Here is a 13,589-nt window from a genome sequence, read left to right on the forward strand (position 1 = left end):
GGGGGCGGTGGCGCCCGCACAGCCGCTTCCCCCGCCCCCTCTCCCCCACTGTCACTCAGCATGAGCTGCTCCTCATTCGAAACCCTGACCCAGGAAATCCACCTCAAGCGAGGCGCTTCAGGTAATGGGTGGGGGAGGGGAGGGGAGGGGAGAGGGGAGGGGAGAGGGGAGGGGGAGGGATAGGAAAAGGAGCATTTAGTGAGGGGGCTGGGGAGGAGGGGGGCGTTGGGGAGGGGGTTGAGGTTGGGGCGCTAGTGAGGGGGTTGGGGAGGGAGGGGGGGAGGGGGTTGGGGAGGGAGGGAGGGGGGGAGGGGGTTGGGGAGGGAGGGAGGGGGGGAGGGGGTTGGGGAGGGAGGGAGGGGGGGAGGGGGTTGGGGAGGGAGGGGGGAGGGGGTTGGGGAGGGAGGGGGGGAGGGGGTTGGGGAGGGAGGGGGGAGGGGGTTGGGGAGGGAGGGGGGGAGGGGGTTGGGGAGGGAGGGAGGGGGGGAGGGGGGGAGGGGGTTGGGGAGGGAGGGGGAGGGGGGCGCTAGTGAGTGGGCTGGGGAGGAGGGGGGCACTAGTGGGGGGGCTGGGGAGGGGTTTGGGGGGGGAGTGGCTAGTGAGGGGGTTGGGGAGGGGCTTGGGGGGAGCAGCTAGTGAGGGGGTTGGGGAGGGGCTTGGGGGGAGCAGCAAGTGAGGGGGTTGGGGTGAGGGGGTTGGGGGGAGCGGCTAGTGAGGGGGTTGGGGTGAGGGGGTTGGGGGGAGCGGCTAGTGAGGGGGTTAGGGTGAGGGGGTTGGGGGGAGCGGCTAGTGAGGGGGTTAGGGTGAGGGGGTTGGGGGGAGCGGCTAGTGAGGGGGTTAGGGTGAGGGGGTTGGGGGGAGCGGCTAGTGAGGGGGTTAGGGTGAGGGGGTTGGGGGGAGCGGCTAGTGAGGGGGTTGGGGGGAGCGGCTAGTGAGGGGGTTGGGGGGAGCGGCTAGTGAGGGGGTTGGGGGGAGCGGCTAGTGAGGGGGTTGGGGGGAGCGGCTAGTGAGGGGGTTGGGGGGGCGGCTAGTGAGGGGGTTGGGGGGGCGGCTAGTGAGGGGGTTGGGGGGGCGGCGAGGGCTCAGTGAGGGGAGTGGGGAACGGAGGGGTCAGTGAGGGGTCTCGGGAACGGAGCGGGCAGTGAGGGGGTTGGGGAGGGGGCAGGGAGGGGTGTGGGGTGAGGAGGGGAGGGGGCAGGGAGGGGTGTGGGGTGAGGAGGGGAGGGGGCAGGGAGGGGGGACGGGAGGGGAGGGGGCGGCGGGGGGGCGATGGGGCAGTGAGAGGAGGAGGAGGGGAGGGTTGGGGCAGCGAGTAGGGGAAAGAGGGTTGGGGTCAGTTAGTGGGGGAAAGCGGGTTGGGGTCAGTCAGTGAGTGGGGGAGGGGAGAGGGAAGGGGCAGTGGGGAGGAGGGGACAGAGAGGGGTAGAAAGGTTGTCTGGGCAGGGGTTTGGCTGGGGGAGCTTGGGCGGACAGGTGTAATGCCGGGGGGCGGCGGGGGGGGGGGCGGGGTGCTGGTGAGGCCACTGGGTGTCGGCCTGAGCTACGACAGTGGGTGGGTATGCACAATGACCGGAGGCTTATTGAAGGGAGGGCATCTGCCAGGGTGGGGTGGATATACAAAGGAGGCTGGTCAGCAGGGTGAGGTGGGGGAGTGTTTTGTGTGTGTGGAGTAGTGGTCAGGGGACACTTTGGGAAGGTCCTGATGCCCCAGTGCCTGTATTAAGGGGAGGGGGTGGCGAGGGGGAGACATGTTGCCAGTGATGGGGAGGGTAGTGGTAGGAGTGGGAGATTGGGCCATACTGCACAATGGTGCCCAAGCACGCTGAAGATTGCTTCCATGGTGTCCCCCTGCATCCCTGTTGCAAAATCCCCTTGCTATCAAAAAAACTGACAAGAATGTGGGAAAATTGCAGTGCAGAACTTGCCCAAAAAAATTGGTGCGGAACACTCCTGTTTTCAGACTTTTATGACACTCCGAATTTTTAGGGTGGAATTTTCCCCAAAGTCTTTTTTGTAGGATGTACATAAGAACATAAGAAATAGGAGCAGGAGTAGGCCATCTAGCCCTTCGAGCCTGCCCTGCCACTCAACAAGATCATGGCTGATTCTGAAAATGAGTGATTACTGACATTTTGTGGGACTTGGGTCAACCAATCTACAAATAAGGATGTGATCATAGAACAGTGCTGCGGGAGGCCATTCAGCCCATCAAATCTGCACCAACCACAATCCTACCCAGGCCCTGTCCCCAAACCCCTTGCACTTCACTTAGCTAGTCCACTTAGCACTAAGGGGCAATTTAGTATGGCCAATTCACCCAACCCACGCATCTTTGGACTGCGGGAGGAAACCCACGCAGACACGAGAACGTACAAACTCCACACAGACAGTCACCAAAGCTGGGATTCAAGCTGGGTCCCTGGCGCTGTACTCACCATTGTGCCACCATGTTGCAGTGATGATAGCAGTTTTGAAAGGGAAAAATCATTGGCCAGCAGAATTAAGGAAAATCTCAAGGCTTTTTACACATTTATAAAGAGCAAGAGGGTAGCCAGGGAGAGAGTTGGTCCACTCGAGGACAAGGGAGGGAATCTGTGCATGGAGCCAGAGGAAATGGGCGAAGTATTAAATGAGTACTTTGTGTCAGTTTTGACCAAAGAGAAGGACTTTGTGGATAATGAGTCTAGGAAAGGGTGTGCAGGTATTTTGAGTGATGTTGAGATCAAAAAGGAGGTGGTATTGGGGTTCTTGAGAAACATTAAGGTAGACAAGTCAAGTTGCAGCTTTATAGAACTTTAGTTAGGCTGCGCTACAGTGTTCAGTTCTGGTCACCACATTACCAGTAAGATGCAAAGGCTTTGGAGAAAAGATTTACCAGGATGTTGTCTGGTGTGAAGGGCATTAACCATGAGGAAAGGTTGGAGAAACTTGGTTTATTCTCACTGGATCAGTGGCGTTTGAGGGGTGACCTGATAGAAGTCTACAAGATTATTAGGGGCATGGACAGAGTGGATAGGCAGAAGCTTTTTTCAGGGTGGAAGAGTCAATTACCAGGGGGCATAGGTTTAGGGTGCGAGAGGCAAGGTTTAAAGGAGATGTACAGGCAAGTTTTTTAGCACAAAGGGTGGTGGAACTCGTTGCTGGGGAAGGTAGTGGAAGCAGATATGATAATGAGTTTTTAGGGGCATCTAGACAAATGTATGATAGGATGGGAATAGAGGGATACAGAAAGTAGGGGGTTTTAGTTCAGTCAGGCATGGTTGGTGCAAGCTTGAAGGGCCAAAAGCCCTTGCTGTAATTTTCTTTGTTCTTTGGAAGGGTCAGCACCTGAGGAGAGGGAACCGTTTTTGATGTCAATGGGGTGGAGTGGGTGACAAATGAAGTTTGGTGGTTGGAAGTTTAGTGGGACTTTGTGAAGGGAGCAAGAGGTGGGTCTTGTGGATGGGATGAGTTCAGAGATGGCATGACTGTGGGTAGGATAGCGAGAGCCGTGGGTTCAGGAATAGAGAAAGGGAACAGATATCGTTCATTTGGAAAGACGGGGATGAGCAGTAGGGCAACTGAACACGTGCTCTCGTTCTTAGGTGAATGAACTCTTGTGGATTTTGATTGGAAGAATCATAGAATCCTACAGAGGGATGGGAGTTGTTTGATAAAGTGGTTGCTAGTGGCTGCTGAAAGAAACTGGATGTCATCTTTGCATCCCTGGGTAGTTATGGAGTTGTGAGTATTATAGCCTGAGGAGAGCTAGGCTCCGGTAGGCTTTCTCCAAAATTCGGAGATGGATGATTAAATGAGAAAAAATGGGAGATCTGTGAGAATACAATAACAGGAAAGAGGAAAGATTTGCTGGAGTTGCAGGTATAAAACAAGATGCAAGTGTTTGAGTAGATTGACGGTCACAGAAGTATAGTGATGCAAGTTTATTTGGAATCACGAGCTTTCGGGACGCTGATCTTTCATGTGAGTTGGAAGTCCTCCTTTCTAGGCTACCTAACCTTATTTCACTCCTTTGTGTTCTTACCTGATGAAGGAGCAGTGTTCCGAAAGCCTGTGATTCCAAATAGACCTGTTGCTCTTTGGCCTGGTGTTGTGAGACTTCTTACTGTGTCCCCTGTAGTCCAACGCCAGCATTTCCACCTCATACATGATGATGAACAATGTTAGAGCTAGACGGGGTTGGCCAATCAGTGAAGTTGATGTGCACATCAATTTCATTTATCATCCTTTAGTTGTCTTCCTCATTTGTAATCAACATCAGTTTTGAAAATTCTAGGTCACCTAATATTCATCATTTCTTGGGGAAGAGAATTCCAGATAGAATGTTGCAGATCAGTTCAGGGAGAGATTTTTTTAAGACGAGAGAAGCAGGAAGTGGGATTGGAAGGATATGCGGGAATACGTGTGATGTTGGATATAAGGAAACGATTAGACAAGCCCTTGGCTGTGAGTGGGGCATCGCGGTAGAGGGACCATATGAGATGGCAAGGTAAGTAACTGTAAACATGGGTGGTGGTGTGTTACAACTACTTAGGAATTGGGAGTTGCAGTGGGAGCATGCACTTTTGTATACATGTTGCAAATTGGAGTCCTGGATGGTGGTGGTAGGGGCTCCAATTTGTTGTACATCACATGGCTGACCAGGATTCCCTCCCACTTGTACTGCCAGTTATTGATATTTGGTTGAAGGGCTTGCAACCTGCTTGGCCAAGTCACAAACATGCCTTCTTAGATGATCAAGTTCTGGGCTGGGACTCCAACCTAGAACATTTGGGTCTAGCTTTTGTCACAAAGCCTTCAATCTGAATTTGGTAGGAGAATGAGAGACAAAGAGGATGAGGTGATTTTTATTGATTATTTAAATCACAAGAGAGTGAGCAGCTTTTGAGTGGAGAGTCTGAGAAAGGAAAGACATGAGAATATTTCAGAGGAAAGTAGGCTAGAATGTGGGCTGACTGGATGAGGGGATTTAGAGATGAGGGGATTAAGCTTAGAAAAGAGAATTTCTCAGCATAAGAGGAAGAGATTTGGTGATGAGGTCTCTATTGTCGCCACTGGCAGGGCAGATGGTAGGAAGCACAACTGGAGGAGGTTTCAGCTTGATAACCTCCTGCTCTGTCCAAAACTGCAAGAAACTACAAAGGTTTGTGAATGAAGCCCAGTCCATCACGCCAGTCAGTCTCCCAACCATTCACATTGTCTCCACTTCCCACTGCCTTGGAAAAGCAGCCAGCATAATCCAGGACCCCGGAGGTTCTCTGTTCCACCTTCTTCCATCAGGAAAAAGATACAAAGGTCTGAGGTCACGTACCAACCGACTCAAAAACAGCTTCTTTCCTGCTGCCATCAGTCTTTTGAATGCCCTACCTCACATTAAGTTGATCTCTCTGCACCCTAGCTATGACTGTAACACTACATTCTGCACTCTCTCCTTTCCTTCTCTATGAATGGTATGCTTTGTCTGTGGCGTGTGCAAGAAACAATACTTTCCACTGTGTGCTAATACACGTGACAATAATAAATCAAAAAGAAAGGGGCCCAAGTAGTCACCGATGGTGAACCAAATTTCCGTCAAAGCAACAATCGATAACAATGTCACGAATGGCAAGGGCTTGGTTCATAGGGGAATGAATATTTGAAAACTAAATACAAAGTGGAGTGCTGATTATCAATAATTAGCAGAGTCCAAGGAGCTGTAGTGGGTGGAGAGAGCTAGGCTGAAAGGATGCTGACAAGGTTAGGTATTGGGCAGGGAGGTCAGCAAGAAGTGACTGGAACATTTGTAGTTGGTCCATGCATAGACGTACTTCACTGAGCAGGGGAGGCGCATGATGCCTCAGGGTGATTCACAGCCCAAATGGTGGCAGGGGAAGACTGCAGAATAGTGGCAGCAATTGTGAGACAAAGTAGTAAAGAGCAGAGAAATGTGGGTGATGAGAGGGGAGGAAACAGGAGGGAATGGTCTCAAAGTTTTGCAAGAGAAAAATGAGAGAAATAATGAGCTTTGGTCTGAAGCAGCAGCTAGAATGTGTGCATGAATGCACACGTGGAATTAAATAGGCATGGCAAAAATCAGGATAGTTATATCCTGGTTAGAAACCAAAGGATATTGAAGGGACAGCAAGACTGTCTAGAATTAAAATCAGCTACCCTGTGGGGGAATTAACTTGATGTGTAGACAGGATTACAGGAGCCCAGAGGAACAGTATTCAGGTTTGGAGATGTTAGTGATGTGTGAGTGAGTCCAGAGGCTGTTTGAAGATAGAGTATAAATCAGTGTGTGTTGCTGGAAATTGGCCAGTAGGCAATGAAATGTTGAAGTGGTGTGGAGAGTGACAATGAGCCAGTGTAGGTTGGCCCAGAGGTTCAGCAGAGCTGAGTAGGGGTTTCAGTGACCAGTTGTGCACAGCAGATTTCAATGCAGAGATGAGTCATGGAAAGTTATAACATTTCTGGATATGCAGCTGTATTGGCTTGATCTGACTGGTTTAAAATGTGCAATTGTGTATACCATTGTGCTAGTGGAAATGTTGCACGTGTGTCATTTACACTGGGTAACTGGCAGGAAACCTAAAGAACATATATGTAACTTTTTTCTACGGATTTGAATATTATTAAAAAATAATCAAGTGATTGTGACCAGTCCAAAGCAACTGTTTAATAAGGGAATTGAGTAAAATGACAGGTAGGATGATCTCACTTGCTGTTGCTGCAATCAAGTCTTTTGTGGTACAGTGTACAGTTTGATTTGATTTGTTAGATGCCGCAGTAGTTGGCACTGCAACAAGGTAGGTTATTGGAATGTCATTATGATTTTATTTGCACTTGGCAAGCAAAAAAAATAGTTGATTCTCCCTCTCCACCTCCCTCTCCTCCTTATAAGCACTTTACCACAATGGTGTAATAAGGAGATTGAATAAAACCACAGGTAGGATGATCTCACTTACCATTGATGCCACAAAATCTTTTGTGGTACAGTGTACAGTTTGATGTGATTTGTTAGGTGCTACGGTGTGCTACTGCCTCACAGTGCCAGGGACCTGGGTTCAATTCCAACTTTGGCAGGACCTTCCATGCGGAGTTTGCACATTCCCCCTGTATCTATGTGGGTTTCCTCCGGGTTCTCCAGTTTCTTCCCACACTTCAAAGATGTGTGGGGTAAGTTGATTGGCCATGCTAAGTTGACCCTTAGTATTTGGGGGATTAGCAGGCTAAATATGGGGGGTTACGAGGATAGGGCCTGGGAGGAATTATTGTCAATGCAGGCTCAATGGGCCGAATGGCTTCCTGTAGGGATTCCATGATATATTCACATTAAAATTCTTGACTAATTTGAGAGTACTCTTTGGCTAGAACAGTCCACTGTAAATTGACAGTGGCTGTGTTGAAAGGTGCATTGGCTAATTCCATATTTATGTCCCAACATACTGCAACAAGGTAGATTATTGGAATGTCATTAATATTTTATTTGCACTTTCTTGGCAAGCAAGAAAGATATTCAATTCTCCCTCTCCACCTCCCCCTCCTCCTCACAAGCACTTTTCCGCAATGGCGTATCCTTAATTAGCAGAGCTAATACTGATCTTCTAGGAGTGAACTGGAACATTAAAATCACATTTTTGTTTTACTCATTCATGGGATGTGGGTGTCGCATGTATTGCCCATCCCTAATTGCTCTTGAACTGAGTGGCTTGCTATGCTAATTTAGTGTCACCCACATTGCTGTGGATCTGGAGTCACATGTTGGCCAGACCAGGTAAGGACAGCAGCTTTCTTTCCCTCAAGGACATTAGTGAGCAAAATGGGCTTTTTGTGACAACTGACAATGGTTTCATGGTCATCAATACATTTTTAATTCCAGATTTTTATTGAATTCAAATTTCACCATCTGCTGTGATGGGATTCGTCCCCAGGTCCTCAGAGGATTACCCTGGGTCTCTGGATTATTAGTCCAGTGACAGTACCACTAAATCACTGCCTCCAATTGTGCTGAAACATTCCTTCCACTGCAGTCTAATTCCACTATTGTCTGTCAAGCTTCTGGACATCTGTAGTATTGTTGATATGACAAAGCATCCAAGGAACTTCATAGAAGTGCAATGAGGCAACAATCCACAACAAACCAAACGAGCAGAAATTAGGAGAGATGGCTAAAGAGTAGATTATAGAGATAGGAGGGTTTTAATGGAGGTGAACAGATGAAGCAGCTTAGGGAGAGAGTGTGGGGCCTAAATGATTGAAATGACAACTGCCAAAGGCACAAAAAAACTGGGAAGAGAGATATAGAGATGTTAGGGTTGGTAGAATGCAAGTTCTGAGACTTGTGGGGTGGCACAGTGACATATTGGTTAGAACTGCTGCCTCAACAGTGCCACGGACCTTGATTTGATATCCAGCTTGGGTCACTGTCTGTGCAGAGTCTGCACATCCTCCCCATGTCTGCATGGGTTTCCTCCAAGTGCTCTGGTTTCCTCTCACAGTCTGAAAGACATGCTGGTTAGGTGCATTGACCATGTTAAATTCTCCCTCAGTGTACCCGAACAGGTGCCGGATTGTGGCACCTAGGGATTTTCACAGTAACTTCATTGCAGTGTTAGTCTAAGCCTAGTTGTGACAGTAATAAATAACTTAAAAACTTAAACTGTATAATTGGAAAGGTTACAAATAGGAAATATCAAGGCCACAAAGAGGTTTAAAGATGATAAAAATTTTAAATTTATATGTATTATCCTTTCAGTACTGTGCTCCATGTGTAGTGAGGAACAAAATCTGTCTTTTCCACATTTTAATTTGATAGTGATAGGCCTTGAGTGGTGAAGAGCTGAGTTTTCAGCTTCACTCAGCCTTTAAAGATAAAGTAAAATTAAAGTTTATTTATTAGTCACAAGTACGGCTTACATTATCACTGCAATGAAGTTTACTGTGAAATTCTCCTAGTCACCCCAGTCCAGTGCCTATTCAGGTCAATAAACCTAACCAGCATATTATTCAGAATGTGGGAGGAAACCCATGCAGACAAGTGGAGAATGTGCAGACTCCACACAGACAGTGACCTAAGCTGGGAATCAAACCCGGGTCCCTGGTGCTGTGAAGCAGCAGTGCTAATCACAGAGCGACTTTTGAAACCTTTTTAAAATTACCTGTAGTTGAAAGGATATTACTGTTGGTCTTAAGTTTTACTATTGATCAAATTGGGGGCAGCATTATCCCCTGAAAGTCTCATCTCAGCATTGCCTGTTTTTGAAGGAATACAAGATTATTTACAGACCTTGCTTTAAGGCTCATCCTTCTACGTTCTTGCTCCCAAAATTGAGACTACAGTGCCCAATGTCTGTCTTCCTTAGACAATTACGTAGTGTTTGATCAAACCATCTTAATGCACCACCATTCTCTCACCTTATTCAATAGACTATTATAGAGGCCTTTTTAAAATACAAGGAAATTACATCATTTACATTACTATTGTCTACTCTCAGTTTCCCCCCTCAAAAAATTCAGAAGGAATAATCAAGCAAGGTTCTGAAACCCATGTTGACTATTCATCATGTCTCTCAATTCTCAATGTTCTTCTATTCTTTCCTTTAGTTAAGGATTTCATTATTCTTCATACCATAAATGTTAAGTTGACTGGTCTACAATTGTCTGGCCATGTTTTTTCCCCTTCAGTTATCTGATCCAATGACACCTTATTGTGAGGGATTATTAAATAATAGTAATGTCTCTGCTACCTCTTCCTTTGATTTTTTTCAAAATATGTGGTGCAATTTAAATGTACATATCTGACTACTCTTCAATAACATGTCAACTATTCTCTATCTTGGGTTAATACCAGAACATAACACATTTTATCTTGTTTTATGTTCCTCAGTAAGTCAATATTTCCTCTTTGCATGCCTATTTTCTAACTTGCTTCCTATTCTTTTTGTATTTTTCCTTATCTGCACTTTTCTGCTGTGTACTTAGTGTCTCTTTCCTAATCCTCAAATGCTCCCTTGTCTGTATTTATCCATCAAGTCCCACTAGTACTTAGTTTGTTTCCTTTTAGCAGAATATATCTTTTTTGCACTGCCGTACCATTTTGATTCTAACTGCTGTGTGGACTTGAAACTGGGAGTGTTTCATATCTGACTTTTAGACTAGTGCTCAGGTACCTCGATACATATTCTGCCTGCACAAATATCAGCGATTCTGAATTGCATTGGACAAGCCTATGGATGGCACTTAATGCACCCGAAACCCTCCGACCGTAGACTCCAACAGTGCATGCGCAGAAAAAAAGAAGAAAAAATGCACCTCCTGGGCCAGATAATGCCTCCCCCTGGCCCTGACAGACATTGCCCCACCCCCAACATTACTGACCCCCGTATTCCCCCATCACCCAGTGCAATTGCAGGCCCCTCCTCACCGCTTCACCTGCACTGATCTCTGGCAGAGTGGCAGCGGACCCACCTTTCCCCCCACTGATCACAGGCAGAGTGGCAGTGGACATCCGCCTTCAGTCTCACTGCTCACAGGCAGAGTGGCAGGCAGACCTCTCCTCCCCCACTGATCTGAAGAAGAGAGCTGTCGTCGGACAGTCGGCTCTTACCCCCTCACTAACTGGAATGCCCGAATCGGTCTTGTATGGAACATGTTTGTTTTGCGCCAATTCTGGATAGCTGAATGCGGTGGTAAAGGGGGAAATGCCAGTAGGGTTGGGCATGCAGCTCATTAAGTCAATTTAAATGCATGCAAATACATTTAAATGGCCGTTGCGCCTGTTTTGGGCATGGTCCCGATTGAGGCCATTTTCAGGCCTTGGTAATGGGGGAACCGGCAGGCGCTATTTGCCTGACGCCCTACTTTATCAAGTTTTCATTCCCGAAAATGGGTGCAACGCAATGGTGAAATCGGATCCTAAGTATGCATTCCCTTATCCTCTTTACCTCCCTCTTCTGTCTAATCAATGTCAGTGTTGTTGAAATCCCAAGATTATTCTAAGCATTTTACTCAATTCTCTAATTTATCTGCATACTTCTGTATCCACCTTTCTCCCATTTACTGTCAGCTGGTCTGTAGGTGGCACCTATTAATATGATGCATCCTTTACTGTCCTCTTTGGTATGACCTTTATTTGACTCTGCTTCTAGGTGTCCCAATCCAGAAACTGCTTTCACTCTAGGTTACCATTATGGAATATAAAACACTGGCTGCTCAGTCAAGCCGCAAACAGATTGTGTCCAACCTTGATGTCTTGGTGAGCTTCAGATACTCTTCACAAGTTTGCTTTTATTTCAAACTTCCCAACTTGGCTTCCCTATGTTATGTCTGCTGCTACTCAAACCTCAAATCCATGCCATTGTCATTTTAGCATCCAAATTCAAAAGTGTTCTTCTCCCAACTTCTGATCTTTAAACTGGTGTCAGCCGCGGCTCACTGGCAGCACTGGCTCACTAAGTCAAAAACCCACTCAACTTGAGCACATAATCTCGGCTGACAGTCCAACGAACTACTGATGAAATTCACAGTCTGTCCTCTTCACAACATAAAAATCAGTGGCTCTTAAAAGTGTAGGAGGTTGTCCTCGAGAATCATAGAGTCCCTACAATGTGAAAGGAGTCCTTACTAGCATTTATCTCTCAACTAATATCTTGAAAATGCTAAATCAGATTATGTAGGTCGTTGTGCCTGGAACCTTGCTGTATGCAACTTGGTTTTTATCATACATTGTGACAGTGATTACACTTCAAAAATATTTTTGTGGCTGCTAAAGGCTTTGGGATGTCCTCACTTTCTTTATCTTCTTCAGAATTCAGCCCCTTGAATCCTAGCCAATATAGCCTCAGAAGTCAGCTCCACTCCTCTGTAACATTTGTGAAAGCTGTAAAGTGAGGAAGGCAATTGCGTCCATCCGCGGAGTGGATTTTGAAGAGGTCATCCATTTTAGGCATGAAAGAAATGAATGTTCTTGCCAATGTTTATAATGAGGTGACATTTCTAGACTTGGCACAGAGGAAACCCCAATGGCCAGGAAAGAAACCTTCTAGTTATAATTCTAAAACACTTGGGTATATGCTTATTATGGTGCTGGAAGACCACATAAATGTATGGTTTTGGCTGAGACTTCAGTGTTATACTGTTAAACTGCAATGCCCTCTGTCTGTTGAACTGAACAGTACTAAAAGAAAATTGAGTCCTCCTTGGCTAAAATGTATCTCAATCAATGCCATTAGAACAGATTAATAGATGGTTCACGTCATTGTTGTTTATGGACTTTGCCTCCGTGAAATGGATTGCTTTGTAATAACTTTCACATTACACTCTTCCCTCTTAAGCTTATTCACTAGGAGATTTTCAAGCAATTTTCATCAACTGAATTCAAAGCTAATCATTCAGACTGTGGGGAAGAAAGTACTTGAAATTCAATTTAAATAGTTGGAAATATGAACACTTGAACTTGGCCAAATCAAAGCTTTGGGGAACCCTCAGCTTAATTTCCTGTCTGATTTTATCATTTCTGTCCACAAATAATGCTTGGGAGGTGGTGCACAATTTTGATCCTATATTGTGTGTCTTGTTTATGCAATGGTCTGAATTTTAGGCTCTCTGTGGTATGGGGAAAGCCTGAAAATAATCAGTCTCAGACAGGAAGCGTGGGAGGGGAGTGGGTGAGTGGGGGAGTGGGGGAATGCTTCTATCAAACATCTCCTTTTAACTTCGGGGTTTGTTTCAGAAAGGGGGTGGGGGAGTAAAGAATTTACCTACTTTTGTATACTCTCTTTCTCAAGTTTCAATACTCCTGCACTTCCCTCCCTGCGTCTCATAGGAGGTGCGTAAGTTCCACGTGCAACCAATTAACACTCATTGGAGTGTGAAATCGCTGCAGGGCAGGCAGTTTCAGCAGGGAAGCAGGATGGGAATATAGTGTGCAAGAAACAATAATTTTCACTGTATCACAATACATGTGACAATAATAAATCAAATCAAACACCACCTTAAAGTTCCTGGTCAGTGTTGCTCTACCCCCAATCCAAATCAAACTGTTGTCTGAAACACTAAAAACAGTCAAGTCCTTTCTTTGTTGTTCTGTTCAATGATAAACTAGTACACAAAAAGTGTACCTGAACTGTACCCATATTATGGGAGCACTGTGGCCAGCAGTGAAGCTTTGCGTTCGTGTATAGATGATTTTGTTTTTTTGCTGGGTAGGTGATTTGTATGTTAATTGCTATTTGTTGTGTATTAAATTGGGAAACAAAATTTTTGAAAGAAAACAAGTACATAATTCAAGTTGTGATAATTATGTGCTGAATTCTAGCACCAGCTTTTATCCTAATGGAGTAATAGCTGAATGACTCATCATTGCAGATAGAAATAGGTTACGTTGAACACACAAGTACTTCCATTTACATAATGAAACCCAAGCAGATGTTGATAAGTCATCTCATTTGGTTTGCTAGACTAGCTTTGAGATCACAGTTGAGCTTCTGGTGGTAAACTTAAAATGAGCACATCAACCGTCCAGGGTTATCTGCACATTTGTTTCAGAAAGGGGCATGGATGTGAAGACCTTTTCTTTTCCATGCTGTGTTTTGTTTTCTTATTGGAAC

The 13,589-nt window shown here is 46.2% G+C and overlaps 1 protein-coding gene across 1 annotated transcript in view; it reads left to right on the plus strand.

The window, feature by feature from the left end:
- Window positions 1-13,589, plus strand: part of synj2bp (synaptojanin 2 binding protein) — a 51,917-nt gene that overhangs the window by 16,726 nt on the left and 21,602 nt on the right. Inside the window, 1 exon segment of the mRNA XM_080201918.1 lies at window positions 2-121. Coding sequence (XP_080058044.1) covers window positions 2-121 — 120 coding nt within the window.

The sequence above is a fragment of the Carcharhinus amblyrhynchos genome, chromosome 14, assembly GCF_965287045.1.
Source record: "Carcharhinus amblyrhynchos chromosome 14, sCarAmb.v2.hapA, whole genome shotgun sequence".
In the NCBI taxonomy this organism is placed as follows: domain Eukaryota; kingdom Metazoa; phylum Chordata; class Chondrichthyes; order Carcharhiniformes; family Carcharhinidae; genus Carcharhinus; species Carcharhinus amblyrhynchos.